The sequence below is a fragment of the Falco rusticolus genome, chromosome 10, assembly GCF_015220075.1.
Source record: "Falco rusticolus isolate bFalRus1 chromosome 10, bFalRus1.pri, whole genome shotgun sequence".
Lineage (NCBI taxonomy): Eukaryota > Metazoa > Chordata > Aves > Falconiformes > Falconidae > Falco > Falco rusticolus.
In genome coordinates, this window is record NC_051196.1 from 3,107,641 (window position 1) to 3,134,196 (window position 26,556).

The 26,556-nt window shown below is 37.6% G+C and overlaps 1 protein-coding gene across 9 annotated transcripts in view; it reads left to right on the forward strand.

Annotated features, from left to right (window-relative positions):
- CHID1 (chitinase domain containing 1) overlaps positions 1 to 26,556 on the forward strand; it is a 127,462-nt gene extending 100,906 nt beyond the window's left edge. For 6 of the 9 annotated variants that reach the window (XM_037402936.1, XM_037402939.1, XM_037402935.1 and 3 more), the window contains 3 exons: positions 21,762 to 21,842; positions 25,130 to 25,172; positions 26,290 to 26,555. In XM_037402936.1, the coding sequence (XP_037258833.1) occupies positions 21,762 to 21,842; positions 25,130 to 25,172; positions 26,290 to 26,388 (223 nt within the window). In that variant the 3' untranslated portion in view covers positions 26,389 to 26,555. Of the gene's footprint in view, positions 1 to 21,761; positions 21,847 to 22,015; positions 22,018 to 25,129; positions 25,173 to 26,289 lie in introns of all 9 variants that reach the window. The other 3 variants (XM_037402941.1, XM_037402940.1, XM_037402942.1) reach the window with 3 other exon arrangements.

Genomic DNA, 26,556 nt, shown 5'->3' on the forward strand with positions numbered 1-26,556 from the left:
TAAGTCTTATATACAGTTCATCCGTCCTTAATCTCTTCTGAGTTCTGAAGGTTCTTACAATTTTCAATCTCCCAGTTCTATCCTTTCCTGATCTCTTTCTTCTCCTTCTCCTGCTGTACGTAATCTCCCTCCATGAGTTTCTTCTTTCCTTGAATACAGGCTAGTAATCCCTCCTCGATTACTGCAAATGTAATGACCTTGCTTTTGTACTGTGCTTTTCTCTGTGCTTGTTTTATTTAAGAACACACATTTTTTTTCAAAATTAACTATGTGCAAATTTAACCCAATTCAGTCACACTGTTTTCTAATACATGCTTGGTGTACTAATGATCTCAGTTTGTAACTTCTTCCAGAGGTTTCCCAAGACATGCTTAGTGATTTGTGAATTTTAGCATAAAGAATACGATAATTTTAAACGTAAGGTTGAAGTGTCACACACTTTAATGTATTTTCTTTAAAACTAAAAAAACACTGTGAGAAAAATCCTGAAGAGATTCAGCAACATTCGTATGAGAAGAAGCTAAAATTTTACAGAATGCTTTAGAATGTAGCTGGAGTTGTGAGAATCAAATCTGACTCTCTTTAAGAACAGACAGAAGGAACAGGAGAGACAGAGGAGTATGCCATTGCAATGACATTTTTACCCTGCCACATTTCACTGGTTTTTTTGCAGAAGACTCAGACTAAGCACTGTGAATAGTGATTTGTAGAAATAAAAAGGATTTCTAAATTCAGCAAAAATACTTAAGCATTGCAAAAGTAGAACTTGGTGACTGAAAGCTGCAGGCATCTTAAGAACTCAGCATAAATGAAGGAAAGATGTGTGAAAGCAGGCATGTATTAAGGCCTTTATCAAATGAAGTTAATTTGCAGGCTGAAGTTAGTAACTAATACATTTTGGCCAAATTATTTCTATCCATGAGTGGATAAACTTAATTTTGAAATCAGTGGGGGATGCACTCATTTATTTTACAGTTAACCATATCTAAAATATATACTACCACTGCCCTTGTCCTAGATGTTTAAAATTTCCTAGAAATCAGATTGCCTTCTTGTAAGTACAAAACTACTCTTTGAAATTACTCTTTGACCCTTTCTGGCTTTTTTTTTTTCTGAATTAGAAAGCTTGTGTCTTTCTGAAATCAGACAAGCAAATGTCAGGGCCTACTTAACTTTTTTTTTCTATGAAAAAAGCGGAATATATATTTTTGTATTGTATGTCAGCATATGCATTCTCTATGTAATTTCTAAACTTGTGGAATCTGAAAGTGTTATGAGCTACTGAAGATATCCTTCTTGTTTATGAATTAATACAGAACTTTCTGGAGTGCCAAAAGCAAGTAGTTCAGCTGTACTACTGTATCTCCATTACTGTGTGTTTCATGGTTTCAAAGGTGAACATTTGTCTCACTTTCCTGTAATGCAGATAAATTTGACTTTTCAGCTTTGTTTTGGAGGTACCCTGTGTTCTGACACCATTTAGCAATAGAATCGAGATCTTACATGTGTATATTTAGGATACTCATCTCCTGGGATACAAGTTGTTATTCAGGTAATAATTCCTTTTAAAAGTTGTAACTCAGTTAGACTTAACACTTGGCATATAGTGTGGTTGTTCATAACGGACTTTAAAAATGCAGTAAGGGGAAGAAAGATAAAGATACACTGCGTATAGACTGTAAAAAAACCCAACCAACCAAAACAAACCCCACTGATCGTTCTTTTCATGAGAAACATTTAAAATAGTGTGGTGTATTTTAGTGTGGTTCTGGAATACACTTTTTAAGTCAGTCTTCCATATCACAACATATAGTACTGGCTCATGCTACATATATCCAAATCCATATCCCATTTCTGTTACTTTAATTTACATTGCAGAGCAGTCTTGGAATATGCCAAATGAATTCCTTTTGGACAAGACTGAAATGGGAGCTGAGCGACATGGGGGCATTTAGTTCACTGTCCGTATGGAACCTGAGTCTGTGAAACAGGACTAGGGCTAGTGCGAAGTGACTCCTGAAACACGCCGTGTGAACGTCCGCGGCACCAGCTCTCTGCCTGCACATTCACACAGGGGAAGGAAGAGCCTGGTTTGTTCGTTGAAGCAACTGTGTCCAGCGTGTTGATGTGTTGGTGACAATCCTAGTAAAGAAATCTTTTTCTCAGAGTGTGCGTGGAGATGCAAGAAAGCCAAGAGCTTTAGTCTGAGGCTCTTTGCCTTCGAGCTTGTGGCAAGAACAAGGTGACAAGGCATTTGGAGTCTCTCACAGCTGTGCTCTGGAACATGATAGATAGAATTCTAAATTACTTCACGTAATCTTCTACATATGTCAAAGCAAGGAAGCCCTTTGAGGCTCACGGATTCCAAGTAATTCAAAGATTGGTATGTTTCCCCCCGCTTCCCCTGCCCTTAATGCAGGATTCCAAAGAAAAGTAATGTATGGCTGAAATAACTGACTTCACATTTACAGCCCTTTGTACCTATAAAGCAAAAACTTCAAATACTTGTTAGTCTTGGCTTCTGCAGTGAATTTCCTTTACTACATCTCTTTATTTCTACTGTATGTATTTACAAGTTATTATCAAAGCTCTCAAACTTGCCCAAAGACTAAGCAACTTTTTAAAAAATTCAAATCCACCTATAAACTCTTGAAATTTCCATGGCACCTATTAAAGTTCATCCTCATTTAGTTTCAACAGAAGGAAATAAACTTGTTCTCTAAGTTGGAGTCTAGTTATAGCCTTGGTTTCTTGATAGTCAAACTGGTAAGCAAACTGGGGATTAATCAAGAGTTGTGCTGCTTGTAAATATTGAAGAAGAAAAATGTTATTCAAGTGGGCAGTTACTTTATTTTTCACTAATTGTGTTAAAAATAGTGGATTAAATGTGCTTCAGGTACTTTTGATAATAATCATTTACCAATACAGACATACCATTTTTTACAAGGGCAGGCTTCTGGTCCTGTGATGATCTTGAATACATTGCTCTTGCTGGTGACACAGGTTAACATCTCTGCCTTTTCCTTCATGTGGAAGATGAGCTGCTCAGAAGATTAATTGAATAATGCCAGTGAGGCATTTAGAAGATGTCAGAACATTATGAAAATAAGGTTTATTCCACCTGTCCTTGGAAAAAATCTAAGGAGACCTTTGACAAATAATTATTTGCACTTCTGATTTTTTCATAATTTTATAGAAAATTTTGGAATGAGTAAAGTAGTCTTTATGTACCTTGAGATGTATTTTATGGCGTTTTCACCATTAGTGAAAACTTCTATTTCATGTTATGAGAAAGCAGCTTCTTAATGACTAACTGTCTAACCAGGTTAGCTTGCATGATAAATCAAAACAGCAAGGTTCATTAGCCTTCGTGATGCTTTGGAATACATAAATTATGGAAGTTATTAGTATGTTCTGCATACAGTGATTGCGAAGTTATATTAAAATACACTTTCAGTGCAGTCAAAGTTAAGCAGTCAATTAGTCAAGTTTAAGAGGTGCTGAAGTTAAATTATTCTGTGTTTGCTTGTGTTAATGAAAATCATCATCTTCACTATTTTCAGCAAAAAAGCTTCATGTAAAGCTCCAGTTTCAATTTTTCAGTACTGGCTCATGCAGAAAGATTCTTTCCATACATAAATACTATATTATTCAGTGTATGTGGGGGTGGAGTTGAGTGGCATCAATAATAGCATCCTACCCTTAACAGATCTCACCTCTTGAGATGTGACTTTCATTCTCGACTAATGAATATATTGTTTTCTTAGTAGCTGTGAAAAATCAGACTAACCAGCAGATCACATAGCCTTCTATCACCCTTTGAAAATTCTTCAAGAAACAAGTGAAATCGTAGTTGATGCTTGTTTAAATAGTTGTGGAAATCCTAAGCCAGCAGATTTCAGTACTGTGTGGGCAAATTGAAGGTGTCTGTATTATATAGAGCTGTCTTTCCCTTCCGCAGAAAGGCAGTAACATCAGAGGTACAACATAATGTCCCATATGCATCTCTTTCTAGCAAAATCTGTTTTGTGCGTATGTTGGTTTTCATCCTAATGTGTTTCTGTCCTTTTAAAATACTTTCTTGATCCTCGTAATTTAGTAGCCTTTCTTTCAGTATGTGTATTCGAATCATACGATTAATTCTAACACACTTGTTCCATCAGCTGTTCTTCCATATTAATGCTGAATTGGTAAAGATGGTGATATTGCCCTAATTTTTACCCCCAGAAGTTCATACAATATGTACTCCTAAGAGCTTTCATATGAAAATATTCAAGTATGTTGTACTGAAATATTTAATAGACTTTAAGATATGAATCTTTAAGACTCCATATTTGTTTTAAGAAATAAATAAGATTATATTTATGTTAAGATTTTAAATCTTTTGAAAACAAAGCAAAACCTTGGAAATGTTTTTCATTACAGAATCAGAATATTATGCTTAATGCTAGGCACACTGTTTTACTTGTAAATTCCCGGAGATGCATCTGAAAATCAAAACAGACAGCAAAAAAGAGCTGTTGTGATTTACACAACGAAAGAACTGATTTTGACTACTAAGTAAACATTTTGGATTTATTTCTATATTTTTGTGTTTCCTTAAACGTTACTAAAATATCTTAATGTTTTGAGTAGTTTTGTAATTTATGATTTAGCTAAATTCTCTTTTGGAAATAGTGTGGAACCAAATGCAAGTATTTGTGTTCTGCTATCATTGACTAGCAGAGGAATGGAGGTAGGTTTTGCCTATTTATTCAAGGAAGGAGAGAGATGTTTGATTTGATACTGACAAAATGCAGGTGTGTGTGGCTTTCTGAAGCGCTTGTGACTCCTGGTTTGACTCACAAGTTGGTTTGACTTGCTAAAGACATCGTAAGGTCAAGAAGGAAGGTTTGGTGGTGAACATGAGTATCAGACGCCAGTCAAGATTTTTTTTTTCTTCTGTCATGTTTGAGGTTGTAGTTAGTGACAGGTAATACACTTAGAAAATTATAGTGACTTCCATACATTTTAATTATTAGAGGTGAACCATTCCAAGAAATGTTTTAGCTTCTGAGTAAAACCAAACACAAATACTCGATGTTGGCTTCACATTTAATTTTGAGTATCCAGTAACTCAAATGAAAAGCTAAGAAAACTTGGATATATTACTTGTATTTTTTAAATAAACAATATAGATCTATTTTCTGGAATGAAGTGGTATTTCTGGTTCTGGGAAGCTAGTGTATTGTCTTTCTCCGCTCAAAATTGGAGAACCGGTTCTTTATGAAATGGTGTTTCTGTATCTGAAAAAATGGAGCACATTTTTGAATTAACTTTGAATTACTCGTCCTTTCATTGTGTTAAAAATAAAATTTGCATCTATGTAATTGACCAAATTCAAATGGCTAACAGTGTAATTTGTGTTAGCTGGAAGTTAAACAACCTGGTCACATAACATCCCTAAACTGCTCTTCTGTTAACGTGGTAACTTCTTAGGTCCCCCTTCCCTTCTGTGACCAGGCATTCTTTTGGGGGACACAATGAAGATCTGTCTGGAATGTGTGGAGAAATTTCAAGAGTTTTTATAGTTTTCTGATACCTGTCTTAATTATTTTTTTTTCTAGCCGCCTGCTAATGCTGTTGCAATATTTTAGAAGAAATATTTATACATTGTGGCATATTTAGCTGCTGCCCTTGTAGGGAGAAGTCACAGTTTTATTATACAAAATCCCCACAGTTACTGACTGGGTTGGTAATTGCTTTCGTCTAGTTTTATTTGTAGCATTATCACTGACTTCTGTCTTTCAGAGGAAGAACTTGTTTCCAAATAGATTCTTTATTTTTATCAGTAGTTTTCCCACCTCTATCTTAATTGCTTAATGTTTATGCATCATCCTGAAGTGTGAAATGCTGTGACAATTGATGGCTTTATGAATTCTTTCAGCAGTCTTCTATTCAATATGTTCTCATTTTGTTGTAGGTACAAATTGCAACCAAGATGGTAGGTTTGAAAGCGGGGGTACGGTTCAAAACTTCTGCCATAGGAGAATCTGTAATACCTGCCAGTCAAGTTCATTAAGTTATGTTGTTATAGCAACTGGTTAGCTTCTTTGAAATTTAAAATATCTTGCATCAAATAATTAGTCCTGCTTAATTGTATTTTATTGCAAAAGAGGCAAGTAATTAAAGGGTTCTTGCAATGGCTGTGGGGCCAGAAAGGGTCAGAAACTACTTGTAATTGGAATATATTTTGTGAATATAAATTAATAGGTCTAATAATCTTCATTCCCCAGGATCCAAAAAAGTATCTGGCATATTAAAATTGCTGTTGCTTGCTCAAAAACATTAATGCATAAAAATTAGCTCTTGGCCCCACTCTTTTTTTTTCCTCCTTTGTCTTGTCCTGTCAGCATTAGAAGCCTGGAACACGTGTGATGTATTTAGAGCTTCCCTGATGTGATGTCCACATAGACAGATGGCCCAATAACATCTGTTTTGGCCTTTTCATTGTGCTTCTCTGTATTTTGATGGTCAGTCATGTGGTGCTGCAGGTTCTTTTGGTTTTCCTCCTAGTTAGGTCCTCTGCATGGAACCTCTGAGCATTTGATCAAAGATAGCAGTCATCACAGTCCACAAATGGAGAGCTTTGGTGGGGGGAAAAGATTACTAACATAATATTTGGGATTTCAAGTCAGAATTGCCAAAGCAGTGAGAAAAACTAGTTCAACCGATCCTAGTTATGGACTCGGCGGTTATTGAAAAGCCAAGAACCTGCATTTTTTTCATGGTCTGAGGAAGTAATTTTTATATCTCTTTAAGACTTCTGGATTTGATTGACCAGCCATTTTTGATGCTGAGTACAGGATCCATCATCCAGCAGTAATAGTTCTTTGCTTAAAGAGAAAACTGTGCCATCCTGAAGGGGGTGAGGGAAATAAAAGAGCTGCTGAAGTGGTGCAATAGCTGCGTTGTGGACTGCAATGTGTGTAAAGCAGTACTGAGGTTTATTGCAATAGCTGCAATGGAAAAGGAAAGAGGAACAGAGGACAGCCCTCCACCTTATCTAAAAGTAAGCACAGTTAAAATATACCCAGCCAAAGCCCTACCAGTCCTGAACATAGGTCAGTCAGTCTGTCGGTGACGGCAGGTGGAACTTTTTCATCTAATCCAAGCACTATTCTCCACGTTACTCATGTTCTTGCATAGTAGGGCTTTGCAGTTCTACAGTTGACAGACCCATCTGTTTCTCTTCATCTCCCAGCTTTGCTATCATCCTCTTTTTATGTTTTCTTTACTTCACAAGGGCATTCATACCTAGCTCTGTGCGTAGGACTACATGTAGCAGGAGCTTGTGATAATTAGGTATGTGGGGCACAGGGCATTATTCCCAGGTAGCACCTCTGCCATATGGTTTTGAAATGGCTCTTTGCAAAGCGAAGTAAAGCTTTACTTCCCCCTCAGGCCTGCCTTAAGGTAGAAAAGTTGACTTATTTGTGGCAATGAACCTATTCCCTATCTTGCCAGATTAATTCATTGGAATATTTTTTTTTAAATTAAAACAAATGCTTTTCTTGAGCCTTTGAAAAAAGCAATGTTCTCTGATGAAAGCAGAAGAAAAAAGGGAAATTACAACCTTTTTTCCCCAACAGTTGTTTCTAGATTGTGCTTTTAAAAAAAAAAAACAAGACTGTATCATCATTCTACACCCTATCAGTCTTTTCCGACTTACGCTTTTAGTAATTGATGCCTTGCAGGATTTTTTGCTCTTCAGTTTTGCTTTGGGCTTTCTGGATTTGCCTTCTGTTACATGCATATCATAGTGTTTGTTAATATTTAAGTTGGTTTTGTTAATATTTAACTTGTTTAGGTTTACAGTTACGGAGTGTTTAAAGGACATTCTTCTATTAATTACACAGCTGTAGTGGTGATTACTCTGTGTGTTGGATGACTTGTATAGGGAATTCAAAGTGATAGTATTTTGAAACTGTTATTGCAATTTAATATATTTGCATGTGGAACCACTTAAGATACATAAATGCCCTACTGGTTTACCCTTATCAGTGTACTAGGATAAATTGTGTGTGAATTTGCTCAAATATTTGCAAAAAGCAAATTTCTGTCATTCAAAGACAGCTAAAAGATTTATTTTCTAACTTCCCCAGATGTTAACAAAGCTTTAGAATGTACAGTGATCCCGCCTATGGCGTGAGTATAATTCCCATTTACACTCTTCCTCTAAATCAACTATTTCTTCAGCAAACCAAAGTTCCTTTGTATACAGAGTGCTGTATATCTGGTAGAGGGCTATAGTTACGGTTAATGCAAAAGGTATTGCTGTTTAATTTAAATATTAAAAAAAATTATATACATACCTGTTAGAGGCAAAATAGTATTGCATTTTGAGGTCTTCCAGTTAATACAAGGGGAAAAAATGTGGTGGCCATCATTTTGTCCCTTGATTTGCACTCCAAGCATTGCCATTTGATTTAAGTAACAGTTCTTTTGGAAGTAATTTCGAATATATATATGTATGTTGGTTTTTGCTTTAAAATTTAGTCTTAACCTTAACAAATTTTACCAGCTGGCACAGATATGTTTGTTCAGCAGAAACCAAACAGATAAAAATATGCAAATATTTGTTGGAGTTACAGCAAAGATACGGAAGACATTCAGCTGTTTTTTCAGGATGAGAAGTGCTAGGCTTTTCCTTAAAACTGAACACTACCAAATGAATATGTATTAGTTTAACTAAGTATCAAGAGATTTAAAATTGGTGTTCCCAAGTATTTACTTAACTGCCGTGATGATTTCTTAAAAAGGCATAAATCTCTACTCTCATTGTGTAACATATAGTGTATTACATCATAGGCCATCTTCAATTCAATTCATGCCTAAAATGGAGGAATTATATGCCACCCAGATTATTCTAAAGCATGTTAAAAATGTACTAACACTGTGAGATTTGCATTATTTATGAGAGATTAATAGTCATTTGCATGAATTTGTCATCATTCTATCTTTTCAAAAAATAAAGGCTGAAAGTCTTATATTAGTTCTATTGGTGTAAATCCAGAATAAATCTCTATAACTGTGACTAAAACACGGTCAACTGAGAAGAGAAAAACCCTCTGCCAAGTATAAAAAATTAACTTGAAAGTCAGCAGAAATGTTCTTTGTTCTTCGCTTAACTTGGTCCCAAAATATGGAAAAGCATATATAGTCCATAGCTTCATAGGACACTGGAGGTCTGCAGAAAATCTGCCATAGATTTTCCTTTAGTGTATTTTCCTTCTTTAGTTATAATCCTCCAGTCAGGGATTGAATTTATGATCTCTTTCATATGAAGGCAAAATTATCTGCTGTATTGCGCTTGCTCATTTAAATCTATTACTGTGCATCTGTAACTACTTCATGCCAAAAAACTATCCCTGAACTGTGTTTCTTTGGTCTTCTAGAAAGTGTTTGGTGGTCAGGTCTTCAGAGGTTGAACTTGAGACATGACAGGTGATAATTACAAGACATGGGGTAGCTTGGAAATATTTTTCTGCTTTGTGAGAGCTAGGTTGAAATACTGAAATTTAATTGACATGCCAGCTAAAGTAAAAATTGGAACAAACCCCTGAAAATTATCAAAAACTATGTGTGTGATAACCTGGAAGTCCTATTTTAGTCAGATTATCAGCATGAGAATTTAGCAGGTTAACCTCAGAGGCAGGAGCAAAACTTACTGTGTTTTGCTCTTTGCTACCTCGGGAAGTCAGAGAATACTGCAATATGCTTCCATTTAGGAACATAACCTGAAATAGATTTTGAATGCATTAGTTTTAAGAGACCATGGGTAACATTTATCAGAAAACTGGAGCAGCACAGTAAGATACATAAAGCTTGAGTAACTCTGTAATTTCATAGCTACTTTTAGATAGTTTATCACAATTGCTTTTATGGAATTGAATTTATTTTTTGTAAGGAATTACTTAAATACCATTATTTCAATAAGTATTCTTGCATTATGAAAGCATTTACTACCTAGTTTTCAAGTGAAAAGAAACAGGTACAAGTAAATGGTGGATATTTTGTCCTTGTTCGTCATAGCAGCATTGAAAATTACAGTCCTAGGGCTCTGGTACCTGGGAGTATGGCAGTGTCCTGGATGGAGGAAATAATACCATGAATTAATTTGTTGGGCTGACATTAAGGCCATTCTCAAAGGCATTTATTTGTTGCATTCAACAGGTTGCTTGGAATTTCAAGGGTCTGCAGCGGAGCTGCACAAGGCAGTGCTGAATGCAACCTTCCTGCTTCTTGGACCGTTCTTCCTGCAGTGTATGCTGAAATGCAGGGCCGCAGCAGCAGAGGCTGCCTTCAAGAGATTGGAAGGATACGGATATTCCCAGTGCTTTGAAGGGAGAGGGCTGTTCAACAATTAGGTCACTTCTATGGTTTAGCATTTTGTTTCAACTTGCTTTCACAGGTCACCTTTTACTGACCTGTGAGTAATGAGGTCGTGTGACTGATGAGGCCAGGGAGAAGCAGGCAGAAATACTGGTAGTGGAAGCTGCAGGCATGATACGAATGTCAGCAAAGGAATCTGAACACTCTTCTGAGGCTACTTGCAAGTCGAGATCTATTTCCATGCCTCATTCTCAGCATCTTGGGAAGCAGGTGGGATCCAAAGAGCAGTCACCGTCCTTAGGCTGAGTCTCCTGCTGCAGTTAGTTTTGTTCGTCACCTGAAGTTCTGGTTCTTGGAGACACACACTGCTGCTGTCTGGCCTAAACTAGTTCTGTTTCTGGGGAGAGGACAAAGCCAGTATTTCTCTCCTAAGGCTGTTGCTGACCTGGGTCAGTTTTACATCCCGAGTCCTTCAGCCTGCAAGTTAAGTGCTCTCTCTGCCTGACTAGAGAAGATCACCTGGGAGCTATGCTGCTAGCAGATCTTCCCCTTCAGCATCCTTCTCCTGTCCTTGGTGCTTCTCCCATCCCGCTGCTTGCACCCAACAGATGTGCGCTTTTATTCTCCTTTGCTACCAAGAGTAACCTTTCAGAAACTGTGCCCGGCATGGGGCTTGGCCCCTGCCCATCTGTCTCAGCCAGGACCACTTAGTAACCCTATGGAAAACAGCAGGCTGGAGCACCTACACACCTCCCGGCAGCTGCAAAGGTGGTCCTCCAGTACCCCAGACCCAGGTCAGACAGGGCTGAGGTTGGGCCTTGGAAGAAGAACTGTGCTGCTCCTTTCCTGACACAGGGTGAGGGAAAGATGTTCCTGCTGGCTTTTGTGGTTGATACATCTGGTGGGTGACACTGCTGCTGACCTTGTGTTTGTATTGGGATGGTTTTAATTCAGGAACAGTTGAAAGGAGATGCAGCAAGCATCTGGAAGAGTTAGCAGTGATGTTCACTGGCATTAAGGTCACCTGACCTTTTAGGCAAGGATGGAAGAGAAATGTGACTTTTTTAATATCTGCCTTTTTTAATGAAGTAGACATGGAAGAATTAAGAATATCCAAGTAGGTGACTCAGCACTCAACCTTCATTTTCATAGCTGGAGTGGGTTCAGTTTCATCTCCAGTACACTGAATTAAGATCAACTCGTATCTGACCAGGCTCCAAATCCAGTATACAATAGTTTTCGTAGCTAATCTTTGTAGCATGTATACCTGTTTTGTATATTTTGAGCAAGAGGAAAGTCTGGAAAGCTTTTTTGATGTATGTAAAAAACCTCACAAACCCAACAAACCCAACCTGACGTGCAACAGAACCAGCAGAGTTAGAGTTTTTGTTACCTACAGCTGAAGCTGAACAGCAGATACATTAGTGTATCGGAACTTTGTTCAGCCATGCATCCAAAGATATGCAGCCTCACTTTTCCATGTGCATTGCCTATTATGTCAGTTCTTGGAAGAATCAAGCACAGTATTGTACTTAATGAATTTGAAAACACTTCGACCCCAGTTGAGCATTACTTAAGCATTTCAGAAAATGTACCCTTAAACTAGCAGTTTTTATCTTCAAAGATATTTCTTTTTAGGCTGAACCTGCTGATTCTTGAAACAAACCCATAGGGATAAACAAGCGTTGGTTTTCATCACGTTGAGAAGTAGTTTTAAGCAGAGAGACTATGTCTTGTCTCAGATTTTGTAGTAAAACAGATTATTGGGTGAGCTGAATTTAAACTTTTATGTTGTACAGTCTAGGAAGGACTAAAAGTTCTACCATTATATGATGATGCTAAAATCTTGCATGTGGAGATGATTTGTACCCTGGATTACGGTGGAAACTACGTTAGTATGGTAGGAGTAAGCAATACTTTCACTGCTCAGAGCATATTCTGGCATTGCACCGTAGCATCTTCTGGTATAATTATTCTGAAACAGCATTGTTAGTCTGAGGCTTGTCCCGAAAAAGTGTGGTTATCCATGACTACAGGGAGGCATCTAGAAAGATTTCAGTTTGATACAGATCTCCACGTTCTGTCCTTTTTTTTTTTTTTTCCCCATATGCCACAAAAGATCCAGATTACAAATGCTATCCAGAGATAGGAAAGTAAAGAAACGAGGGGTACCCCATGTATATATGTATGCAGAGATCTGATGAAGCAAATGAACAACAACAAAAAAGAAAGTAAGAAAGCTGTGATTGTCTCTTTTTTCAAAATGGGGAGGTTCTACTTAAATGTTACAGCCTGCAAGAAAGTTAGGTACTTTACTGGCAAAGTCTTTTTTGCTGAGTATTCTCCATCATGCTTTTTTTATTCTAATACTTTTATGTTAGTAAAAATGAGATATTCTACTTTTTCCTGGTATCATAACAAATAATGGAAACATTACATTGATTTTAAAATAAAGTATAAAATCATTGCAGCATTTTAATAACTAAGTACAGATTATATGATTTGACATAAAATGGTATACTAAATAGTGCTGTTGACACATCTACATATTTTGTTGAAATTGTCTTTTCATTAGTAATGTATAGTAATGTTTTCAGCTCTTACGCAGGACAATTTGCATGCATGCAGACATTTCGTATCTCACAAAATAGCACTTGGCTTTTGATTGACCCTGCTAGGAATAACTGCATTGTGCTGGTTCAATCGAACCCTTGAACTGCCATTTTCCTAGGTAGTGTAAACAAGCTATATTGTAGGATTTAGGCAGTATAGAACAGGTCAATCAACTTGGTAATCAGCAGAGACAGCATGCAGTACTGTGTGTGTTTGTATAAATAATGGTGGGGTTATCAGGCCATGTGGACCAGCAAACCTCTGTGGTGCAATGTTTTAATAACTGAGGTATAGTGTTTCCTTATACTGTTTAGGGATGATGGTCATTGGTGTGTCCTGTAGGTTTTCTATTAGGTTTAACATATCTGTGGTTTGTGTTGGTGATGGTGGATGATATAAATTTGCAGGAAAATCAGTTTGTTTTCACAATTTTCTGCATTTTAGAGCTGCAAAATGTAGTCTGGCAATCTGTTTTAAAGGAGGCTTTTCAAGTTGTCCCTGATTTATGGCAGATATAGTTGTGAACATTTTCAATTATGAAATAGGAAGTGTGAGAGAGGGGAGGATCAAATTAATATCAACTTCCAAATTATTAAATTATTTATATTAGACTGTTTTACACATCTACTATTTTTGCTCTTTTGTACTTAATTTCAACTTAGAACTGGGAGAAGGGTGATTCTTGCTTAGAAGTGAGCACATAGGGAGAGCTTTTTCTGATGTAGTTCATAACCGAAGTGAGTTAGAAAAAATGTTAACCTTGAGGTGACCTGTTTCCTAATTTGAGAGAGAATGTTGTTCCTCTTTGTTTGCCCAGTAGCATGACTACTTGGTATTATTTCTGTGATGAATACCAAAGACAATATTTTTGTTGAATAGTCATGTTTTTTAAAGTGTGCAAAGGCAATCAAGACCAAATGAAGATACATTTTTATCAAAGTCTTCAAATTGACCAATACATGGAGTTTATAAAAAAAACTATTAAAAAATAATCATCTGTGGAACCTCTAGCCTCTAGCTCCTAGTCAAACTAAACTTTTTTTCGTATGACTGAACTATGACTAGTTACTTGAGCTAGTCCATAACGGTATGCTTTATTTCATTCTGTTCTCTTGTGCTTTTTTGTTTATGTGAGCTTATCTGAATCTTGCTTTTTCTTCTAGCACAGTAAACTCTTCTGCCATTAACATGTCTTCTGCCTGACAGGAGGGTGCCCTTCGGCCAGAGCAGAGAGAGAAGCCCAGATGATACAGCAGGCTTTTAAAGGCAATGAACTCATTCATGACAACAAGAGCTGCTGAAACCAGCCCCCACTATAAATAGTGACCTGTCATGTGCTAGATTGGATAAATTGGAAAGAAAAAAATCTGTCTAACTGAACAAACACAAGCGAAAAGATTGCCTCATACTTCAGCTGGAAAGTTGAGTCTTGGCAATGGTCAGGAACAACAAAGATTTCTGATAGAAAGTATGCAAAGTTGATGCATGTGAACAAGAAGTAACTTAGGAAACAGTTGCTTTCATGAATAATTTGCACTGGGAAAAAAAAGTTCACATTATGTAGTCCCAGGTGTCTTGAAAAATAGAACAGCAGCACAAAAGACAATAAAAATCTGTATCATTACAAAATAAAATGAAGCTGCTGAACAGCGGTGTGTTATTGAAGGTATACAGATATGCAAACCTTCTGCCTCAATCTAGTTATGTTTCTGTTGCCTGAGAAATATTTATTGGCATAGAAATAAAGATCTAGTTTTCTTTAAGGAGATTTTCATATGTTCCTCTCATATCTGTCAGTTTGAGTCAAAACCTTAAATATATTAACGTTCCCACCTTTTCCTGCCTTGTGTGTGATTAATTCTATTCTTGAATCAATATCTGACTGCAACTTTGTTTTCTTTTTCGTAGAGAACCCCCAGTTTGGTTGTTTTGAGAAGAGTTAGCATGCACTGGAGTACTTTCAGCTGTACTTGCAGTTCCCTGGGGTAATTTGCCAGCGTACCATTGTGTACACTCTCAGATGGGGCGCTTTTTTCAATAAAGCCTCTGTGAAGTTAAATGAGAATAAGGAGCACTATTAACATGTAAACCCGCATGCATGGAAATACTGTAACGTTTGTGCTGTCTTCTGTAGCCATTGTAAGGGACTGAAAGATTTTGATGCTTGCTGTTTCCCTGAGACAAGAGCAAGAAGAGGACGCTTCTAAAAAGCTTGCTGTCATCTTCTGTGTCTCCAGAGTTCTATAAAATAGGAATACTTGGCTGCCTTTCAACAGTTGTGTCCACTAAAGTATTATTGTTTCTGAATTACTTTGAGAATGCTAAACAAGGTGCACTTTTGAAGAGCCCAGAGTAGTGACAGAAATGTTGCTGAGGTTCTGCTTGTTTTCATTGGGCTGGTGCATCATGGCTTGGCTGGTGCACCATGGCAGAAGGTAGAAGGTCAGTAGGTTTGTGTGAGATGGTGGAGAAGCACTGAAAAGTGCTGTCTGTCAAGTCAGCGATGAAGTATTGCGGCGAAATCAGTGAGAATGACTTTATAAAACTTACTGAAACCAACAAACCCACAGAGAAACTACTCTGTTGGAAACCTGTTACTATAGTAAAAATAGTACTATTGCGTTTTAAAACTGACAGAGCAAAGGTGCAGGCGACAACAGAAGGAAGATTAATAGAGAAGCATGGTGCTTGCTTATAGGTTTTTCATTTCTACGCTGCTGTTTGGATACTTCAACAGCTTTACCCAAGACACCCCACAGCAATGAAAGTGAACAGATTGGTGTCTCTCTGCAAACCATATTTAGTTTGAAGTTATTTTACATGAAATAATCTGAAGAATGTAATAGAACTACTTTTGAATAACATACCCTGCAGACAGAATAAATAAAGCTTCCAGAGTGTACTGTTTACTCAAATGCATAAGTCCTCAGAGTAAAAACTGTTTTAATGTTAGTTGGAGTGTTCTTTTGATCCTCTAGAAGATACGTGCTAGCTATGTTTCCTTGGATAACCTGTTTGCTTTTGAAAGAACATGTGGGATTTGTGTTATTAAAATCTGGATTCTTTAATGTGCAAGAAAAGAATATAGTGATACACAACTCTGCCACCTTTTAAAGTCAGAAGTTTATACTTAGATATTGTAAATATGCCGTTATTATTATTATGGAATGGTGAGAGGAGATGAGTAAAAAGGTGCTTAAGTCATCCTGATGGGACCAGTGTGGTGAAGGCTTATTTCATTGTTCAGACTATTACCCACCTTTGTTACTGCATACTATATACACACACAGACACACAGAGGCTTTTCATAAATTTATGCATGCTCACAAAAGTATTTTGAAGGCTAATATATAGAGATCGTTAAATTGCAAGGCATCTCTACCTTTTGCAAGCTGTAATTTTAGGGACTGAGTGAGAACTCTAAATCTCTATATAATCTTTTTTCTTTTGCAAATTTTATTCCTTTTCTGTTTCTGTATATTACCATTGAAGACAGCCCTTATCAAAACTCTTAGTTTCATGGTTGAATTATTTAGTAGCTTGTAGTACATTCACCAGTTTTGCAGCTTTTCTTTAGAAATGATCTTCTAAAGAGGAGAGAAGGCCAGAAAAATTCTCACTTTTAAAACCTTTTCAATTTAAAGTTTAAAAATGTCTCCAGAGTATATTGTTTCTTGACCTTTTCTCTCACCAAAAAGGAAGTAGTTTAAGAAAAGGTTAAACAGCTAAAATGTGAAATTGTCATGGTAGCTGAAATTAAACATTAAATAAAAGAGGTTTTGACTTACAGGTTACATATATATGCCCTTTGAAAAATCTTGTTTTGAAGATGGGTATTTGCCCTTTCACACGCTGTCCTGATGTACATGGAGCAGTGGGGGACTGGCCAGTCCTGTTCGGGAGACATGTACCTTTGGAGGACTGCTGTGAAAACTGTTGGGGAGGTATTTCTGTATTTTTGTTTTGCAACAGAAATCTAAACTCTTGAGCTTTAGGATACAGCTTTTTAGGTAATTTCTCTTACATTTATTAAGAGATATGGCTCCCTGAAAAGGGGGACGATGGACCCTTGCCAGTTGAGTCTAAACCAGCTGTTGCTATGCGTAGACGCTATTTATGGTCAGTGATGGAGGTGCAATTCCTGGTAGATTCAGGGTTTAATAACTGAGTTAAGTTTTTAAGAAGCACACTGAAAAGAAAATGTGTGGTATAGATTTTCAAGCTGAATAGTATTTTTTATCCTTTGACTGAATCACTCAGTTTGCCGTAGTGGAAGATAAGTGCAGTTTGCTGCAGCAGGAGCAGATGATCCTTCCTTCTGATCAGAGACCTGTCGCTTCTAGTCAGTTTGGTTTGTGTGAGAGAACCGAGGAGAGAATGGAAAGTGTTAAGAAAAGAGCATCAAAATGGGATGTGTGTTCAGTAGCGGTTTCCCTTTCACTAAAGCATTTTTCTTGAAGAGTGACTCAGGACTAGTAAAGCAAAGCACCTGAGGATTAAAAAAGTTACCCTTTGTAAATAAATCCTACTCTAAAAATTATATGTGAAGTTATATATTTTCCTAGAGTGTATATTCTTGGTGCAAAAAAGATATACTAGAGGCTTGTTTCTTTATATCCTTGGTGAAAAAGCATTATCCATGAAGATAAATACTTTCATCAGGGCGACTACAGATCATGGTTTTTACCTTAACATATTCCAGTGCCATACTATTTTTCATGTTTTGGAAGAAAAGGAACACCAGCCATAAATGCTGAGAACCTTTCTGCTGAATCCTTTATTTATTAGTTGAATGTGCAGCAAAGTGCAACAGTGTATAGGTGTAGCCATATCAGTGTTGTTTGTAGATACACATCTTTGGCAGAACTGACTGTACAGGTACTTCTTAATGTGTACATTTTGGCTTCTCATTTACTCTGCAGAATTGAATGCTTGTTTTAGTCCAACCCTGCCCAGTGGGTTTGTTATCAGGAGTATCAGAGTGATAAGAATAACAGTCGGTGTCTGTAGACCAAGAAGCGTCTTTTTTGAACAGAGGTATGGCCAGAAGTTGCAGTAAAACACTGCAGGTTTGAAGCCTTGTGTGAAAGGTGGCAGGCAGACTTCAAATCGTTTCCACTCACTTTTGTGTTATGTGGCTGTGTTTTTACTAGGTCATAATTTTTAAACTTTCAAAGGCCAGTTGTGGCAACTGAATTGATACTTCACCTGCTCCACTATTAGCAAGAAAGAATGTTCTGGGGAACAAAAATATTGCTTTGGCTAAGTTAAATCAAGGCCTGTTTAAAGGAGCCAGACTGGCAGGTCTCTGTTTAATAACGAGTATTTGCAAGGTAGATGCGGAGGTGACATCTGCCTTTTGTTGCTATTCCCAGTAATCCATGCAAATTTATCATTTACACATGCTACATTGGTGCTTCATTTGAGACTTGCATCAACACTTCAGGTACTTCATCCCTGCTTGAAAACAAAACCTTGTTTCAGGCTAGGACCAGAGAAACAGCCTGACTTTCTCTGCAAATGGTCACCAGCTTCCCAGGAAATACGTGGTACAGGGCGGTGAAGCTGAGTTTTCAGCATTTAATGTACTGCTGAGGCAGCTTGGTAAAAGAATAAAGCTGGGAAGTTAGGAGCTGACGGATGAGAAGGCAAATGAATTAGTCTGGACAGGCATATAAAACCAAATGTAAACTGGGACAGTGGCAGTCGAAAGAGGGATAAATTAGAAAGAGAGGAGAGAAAACCAGCAATAAATGAGTTGAAAGGAAAAGAGTTTGGTGGGAGGTGGCAAGAAGAAGGAAGGCTGGCTGTGATTAGCTCCCTACCAGTCAATCACTTTTCCTCTTTGAAAACCTGGAGGTGCATCTAGATCTCTCGTACCCCCAGCATACCAATATCCCGTGCTTGTCTAGTTCAACATGATGGAATATTTCTCTTTCCAATTTTTTAATATTTTTTTTTTTTAAATAACTGCATATCAAATATTTGTCAAGTACTGCTTCAACGAGGAGCTAAAATGTTCAGAGTGCTTGGGTAGGCATTAGTTTGAGTCAAGTAAATGTGCAGTATGATAGAGATGCTGCAGTTTTACACGGGAACCCTTCTGCTTACGATGCACATAGTGGGATAGTGCGGAGGTAATGGGAAGTGAGGCCTGTCTGGGAGGTGTTGCCTGTAAAGCTCCTGGATCTTTTTACGGGAAAAAATTGAATCGTGACCGGGGCAGATGACTACAGAGGGGGAATGGATCGTTCCCAGATTAGGGCAGTGGAAAGCCTGTGTGAACAGCTCTGGTTTGTTGCTGCATCTCTTCCAGACTCTTCACAGCAACTTGTTGTCTGGTTGAAAAATGTGAAACTTGACTTACGGAAGTGTTGAGTATGCAGCTGTGATACAGGAGCCTATTGTTTTGAAGGTTGTATTTTGAATTTTTGTTGTCCTTAATACAGAGAATGTAAAAGCCGAGTTAATACGTTTCAGGTAGGTTCCGCAAAATTAATGGATAGTAGTTACAGTATTGGGCCTAATATTTCTTTTTTTCTCCCACTCAAGCTTGGTGCTAGTCTCATCAGCATAGATGTGATTTGAAGACAAACTTGTTCATTTTTGCTCTTACATACTGTGGTGCTAAAAGCCTAGAGGCAGGAGGAAGGGAAATAAATTGTCTGCCTGGCTGGGCTGTGTTCTCATTAAATGCAGTGTGTGCCTGAACAGCTTTAAAATAATCATATATATTACGTATAATAGGCTATAATAATTGTTTCAAGTTGCATTTCTAATTTTAAAGCTTGCTTGTATGTTTGTTGACCACTCTTTAATTTTGTTGGGACTTTGAGCTTGTGAAATTAGGATTTCCCATCTGAAGCCACACCTTCAGGAATAAAGCTGTGTGCCAGGATGTGTTGTCTGGTACTTCTTGTCTTCTGGGCTGTAACATCTTGGTCCCATGTTCTACATGAGGGTTGTTTCCTGTCATGACTGGACTCCCGATTCTGGAATGGGGCAATGTGTTAAAAGCTATCCTTAAATTTTAAATACACAATACTAGATCTCTTTGCATATTTCTCTAGTGGAGCAACGTAAAATTTTGTGTATCTTACAAAGGAGTGGGCAGGTTCCAAGGTGTAACTTGCATTATTTGAAAAGGTGCATTGTTCCAGGGCATGTGTGTGTTGGGGAAGAGTGCAACAGCTCTGCCGTGTGTTTGCTTATGTAGATGTTTAAATAGCATGCCTGGCTTGCGTTCATTTAATTTAAATACGAAATGAAAATCTTTTCTAAAACTGCTAGTAGAAGGCAACAATTTAACGATATATGAATGAGCAAGCCACAACAAAAGAGTCAAGATATTCCCTGCAATGGTGAATGTTGTAATTGTTTAGAATAATACAGAAGGAGAGAATAAATCTTTCTCAAACTAAGAAATACCAATTTTTCTATGGGTTTTTTTGAAGTATATAGTGAGGTGGAATTTCAGCACTGATGGAGGCAGGATAGGGGCTGATGGAAATCAGTTATAATATCTTTTACATAGGAGATGGAAATTTCTTATTTCATAATAAGATGATTTGAAGGCAACTTTCTCCATGCAAATCCTACCATGAGCAGAGATTTTATTGCAAGAATGAGACACATTGTGGAAGAGATGGTTTTGATAGATGTTGCAAAATTAAACAAAGAATTTTAATGGTACCTTATGATCACCGTGTTTGCCTGTGATAGCTTTTTATAATCATGATAGAATACTGATAATGGAACTTGGAATTAAAATTCCTGATACAATCCCCAAGGGAAAAAAGGAACTGGTGGTGCTTGGCCGGTGGCCAAATAAACCCCCTAATGTTTAGTCAGGGAAGCTGGCAGCAGAATGAAGTTCAGCCTTCTTGCTGGCCAAAGATGCAGGTTAATAAGAGACAGAGGAGCATGTGATAGAGACTTTTGCTTTCTGTGACACCCGCGTGGCTTCTGTTGCTGGCAGTAGCTTGCCATCTTCTGGCTTTCTCACATGAGGCAGCAAACAGCTTTGTTTCCCTTGTGCAGTCAAAAATGCAGACACAAGGAGACACTGTCTCTACACTGAGATGATCCTGTGAGCTAGACAAGAACATGAATTTCCAACATACTAACTATTCCACACTGGTTCCCTATGCAGTTTTTTGGGGTTCAAGTAGCATTCTCTCCTCACTTTACATCCTGTAGGGATGAGGTAGGTCATTCCGTGTTCAAAGTGTCCGTGCAAGAGAAGAATGCCAAGAAGCAAGCGGTATCAAAATTTCATATGCAGAATTATTTAGCAGTAATTTTTCCTTGAAAACAAGTTTTTTTTAAATTTCATTTTTAGAAGATTAACTAAACCCCTTTTATAGAACATTTTTCCTGATCATATAATGGTGGCTTATAATTAAGAATTTCATTGGTTAGCCTTGGAGGACACAATTAAGTACAGCCTAAGGATGACTTCAGTTCCTGTACTTGGGCATATAGGAACCAGACTGTAGAAATATTGAAGCACTGCCTTCATGTGCCTTTATAGATTTGTCAATTGATAAACTTAAATTAATTCATTGCTTAAAAAAAAAAAAAAAAAAGCCTAAAAATTTGAACATAGCAAATTGTAAAGTAGCTCAGGAAATTAATTGTCAGCCAGAAGATATTTTTGATACAGTGTTCAACATCTAAGCATGGTAAAACTGATTTTTCAGAAACTTCTTCAATGTCATTTCATAACTGCTTTTTAGAAAAGTTAATTCCATATATATGTTTTTAATTTGTAGGTACATTGAAACCTTGAAGGAGCACAAACCAAAAATTGTCTGGGATGAACAAATTGCTGAACACTACTTCGAATACAAAAAGTGAGTTACATTTATTAACTTATCATTCTGCAAATATTTTTGGGCATGGCCCAGTACACAGTGAATTACCAGCTAACTATAGTATGCAACAAATTGAGCAAATGGAAATTCTGCTGTTTGTGATCTGAATATCAACACTGAACTGCAGCAGAAAAGAGTGCGTCAGGTGAGAGAAGTAAATCAGAGAAGGATTAATTAGATACCATAAGCTAAAACAATCGTTATAAGAGAAGTCTGATGAGTCATATCTTTAGAAGTTATCCATCAAAGTTATCTGCTGAGTATCAGTTAATCAGAGGCTCTGAGATTAGTACTGGGCGCAGTTGGGTGATTACCAACAGTGCGGCCAGAAATAATTCTGGGAAAAATCTGTGAAACAGGAGCCTAATTTTACAAGTCCTAGCGGTAAGGTTGGTCAGGCAACAGACTTCCACTAAACGGAATGGATTGTAAAGAAATGTCATGAGAATAATAATATCAAGTGACTTCCAGGTCAAGTTTCTAAGATGACTGAGAGCATGAAGAGGAAGAGTAATAACTTTCTTTGTCTTCCCTTTTTCCTCGTGAAATGACAAGAGGATTCCTGATGCTAGGAAGAACCTGTTTAAAACAGATTTAAAAAGAAACCCAGCAACATCTTATTAAGCCTCTGATAATTTGCTGTTTTTTATGGAAATTTACAAAAATATGGTAAAATTATACAAACGACTTCCACCTACTTCTACAAAAGTATCTTGTATATCACTCAATGCATTGTTGATGTGAAGGCACGCCACTGAAAAAAAGTAAAAGACCTTTTAGAGTACTTTAAGAAAAAAAATGTCAGAACTACTTTATTTCCCAAATACCTTCTTGGTTTAAATTTTTTAAGTTAACGAACCCTCAAAACAAAGAAACAAACAAAAAAAGCAACCCTGAAAAATGTCCTGCTGTTATCTTTTTTGTTTAATTTTAAAGTTTCTCTCAGCCAGTAATTTTCTCTGGACTTCTCAGCAACACACATTTCCTATCAGGGAAAAAAAGTAATTTACTTGTTGGTCAGAAGAGTTTCAATTTTTTTTCTGTGTCTGTATGAAAGGGCTTGTATCTGTGTTCCTTCATATTTAATTCTTTGGTATCCTGTTACAAAATTCCTTTGTGCCAAACAATTAGAAGGGGTTTTGTGTTAACTAAAGGAATAAATCAGAAGTTTTGTTTTACCGCTCTTCAACGTACAATTCAATTGGAGAGACAGTGAGCACTGGGTGAAAATTTGCTCTCAAAAAGGTAAATCTGAGGGCTGTTGGAATGGCATGCTTTTGGGACTCGTGTTTGAAACACATTTCCTAAACGTCTCCTTGCAAACTGACTGCTTGTCAGTAGTACTGCATCATTTGCTTTGAAAGCCAATTTTTGGAGATTCTTTTTTGCGGGCTTCTGGAAGGAATTCTTCATGCATAAAGCACACTGGATCTGAAAATCACTCCAAACGTCACTTGCTGTGCTGTGCTTGGCAGGCAGCCGCGTGGCTTAGCGTGTCTGCAGTGGTTGGGCTGGCTGCAGGGAGGGTTATTTAAGGGAACTTTTTTGGTTACCGCTTTGGTTTGCAAGGGTTCGGTTACACGGGATGGGGATGGAAGCCAAGCCTGAAGTATGCTTCACTGGTAAAGCATCTCATCTGGAAATCTTGCATCTCTGCAGTTGCTAAGAAATCATCATGAATCTTTAAGCAAAGCACAGCTAATGATTTTGATGTAGCACCCAGAGACTATTACAAGTAGTTACAGAAACCTGTTGTCTCTGAGTGCTTGTCCTAGTGCACTTTACAGGTGAGCGTGCATTTATGTAAGTTGGGAGATTTTAGGAGCAATTCCTACTTGGTCTGTCCACGCACTCTGCATTTCCTTCCAGTCTAACCGGTAAAACGGTGCTGTGAGACCACTTGTAACTCATCCTTCTCATTATTAGGGGTTGAAAATGCAGCCTTGGTATCTGTGCCCAGTGTGGCTTGCCCTGTCTGTATATTTTATACAGCTAGCATTTAATTGAACCTGAAAGATAGTTATTTGGGGAATTGGGGAAAATCTTTCACAGTTTTCATCTGACAACAAAATGTCTTCATCTTTTTCAGATGCGCATTTAGTAGGCGCAACTGTTTTACTATCTGACAGTTTTGTAATCCAGTTGCAACAAGATATGTCAGCGTGTTTACTTAGATCTGGTATCAGACCCTCTCTGCTGTGAGATCTCTTCTTGGATCCTCTATTTTTGCTGTCAACCTTTTTACTTCTCCTAAGAGCTGCCCTCCTTAAAGGCCGCTAGTATGGGGCACATAAGTACCTCCTCTGACTCTGCCTGTACTGTATTTCATTGTAACCAGTTCTTAGGAAAAATGTTACACCCAAAATTTGGGACTTTAATCTTAATCATGAAAGTTACCTGATTTCTTCTCAAACTTTGTGCTAGTGGTAGGAAACTGTGCTCTGTTCTTACGGTGTTTTGAAAGGGCTTGTCCTGATGTCTTTTAAGGAATCCTTTAAACAACCAGGGATTTTTGTTCTAGTTGTGGCACGATGCAGTTGCTGTGCAAAGACTCCTCTAGCAGGTCATTGACGGTACACAGTCATGTTTTGAACTTTCTAACTTTCCAGCAGCTAGCACTGTCAAAGCCCATTGAAGTAGGATGATTTTGTCAGGAGGACCTTTCTGACAAATATTCCTGTAACTGAAACATGCAGGACAGTGTCATGGTTGCATATTTGACTGTCAGATGTGTTGCGTACCTTCTTTTAACAGCTTTTCCTTCCCCACCACTTTGGATTCATGTGCTGTGCTGTATTTCTATCTACAGTAGAAAAAGGGCAGGAGTAGACCTTCTTATCTACAGTAGAAGAGGAAGAGAGGTAGAGAAGACTTTGGCCCGACCCTGCCCCTGCCCTCAGTAGATAGAGTAGCCAGGTGCAAGTATGGAATGAATGGCAAAAGTGTCTGATTTCAGAGACAGAGTGACTCAGGTTCCAGCGTGGAATGAGCGTTGGGTAAGAAATCTCAAAGTTCCAAGGTACTAAATGGCAAGTAGTGTCTGTCTTTGATATGGGTTTATTAATGCTCATGTGCTGAACATACTAGCCTATCTTACTGTTAATAGCAGTCACTTCTTCAAAATAAAATCAGCAGTTTTCTTCAGCCCTGTCTTTGTTTCCTTGTAGTGGGAAGGAATAAACCTGGTTTCAAATTCTAATCTCAGATAAAAACGCTATGGGAATCTATCAAATCTGTTGTGACTATTTGGTTTTCCTGTTTTGCAGAAATAAAGGAGGAAAACATGCAGTCTTCTACCCAACGCTGAAGGTAAGTGCCACTTCTTCACATCAGAGGGCTGAAAGAGGAAAGAGATGTTTACTTGACTTGTTGCATTATTGAGACACTTCAGAAAATATTGAACTGGGTTTAGGCTTTTGTGAACGAAGTTTACCCTTACGTAGTTGTTATGATTCGAAGCTTCAGCTGCTTGTACAAGAAGATTGTTTTTTTCTGTCTCATGCATAACGGGGTTTGGGGATCTTTGAAGACAAGCCATGTCTAGAGATAAGGTACACCAGGACAAAGCAGTGCACAGTTCATGTACTAATAGACATGCTGCTTGTCAGGGAAGAGACTGAAGAAATTTTCCTTCTGATAGTGTTGGCTGGAAGCTTGGGGAACTTTTGCCTTCCTCTGTAATGGGGTTCTGATTCTCCCTGTCAGCCTACATCACCCTGTTTTCTTCAGTTCTGTTTCTGTGGAACATATTTTAGTGTTTTGAAAACTTAAGCATTTCGCCTTCCTAAAGTCCCTTGGCAGGCCATACAATTTCTGTCTATACAATAGGCTGTAATATACCAGAATGCAGGATAAAGTGGTTACTTGCAGCCTTGGTTCCTAGGAAGCTATATTTAGATTTTCTCAAATTAAGCTAAAGGCAGTACGTTAAGCCTCTGCTGGCTTTTAATATTGGAAGGGAATTGCTTCTGTAGTGGAAGTATATCATATTTACAGAGAACAGAGACATTTAGTATGGTTAAACATACATATTTGTATTGTTGTTCTAAGTGTCTTCAGTGATAAAGTTTTATTTTACCCCCAAGACATTTCTGGGATGAGTTAGAATTTCTGTACGCTGTGAAATGATAGCCTAAATAAGAATAGTCCTTTGCGTAGTTCATAAATCTGATTTATTTCTTTGGCATTTTGTCTATTTAGATAGTTATCTTTTATTAGGTCATTGAATTAACTGGTGCAATTAACTGTCTCTTGCTGAATGATTGCTTGCTAACCAGAGAGTATTTGAAATACAGACTAGGTTTTTCAGTATCTGGTTCAAGGATAGATGCTTTTAAAAAAACTGATAATGGCATGAAGAGCTGGCAGCATGGAGTGTCTAATGTCTCTAACTAAAAGGTAGTTGCTTTATGTGTCTTTGTCTTAGTCCATCCAGTTGCGCATAGAGCTTGCAAAAGAATTGGGCACTGGAATATCCATCTGGGAACTGGGACAAGGCCTGGACTATTTTTATGACCTGCTTTAAAATAAGAGATGATCTGGAAAAGACTTTATTTGCTTCACTGAGACTCCACCTTCAATAATTTGGGTAGCCTGCAGAGGTGATTTTTAAAACATTTTTTGTAATTGATATTGTATCTGTATTAAACTTTCATTTTTTCCAATAAAAAACCTTTTGTGATTTGCCACACAG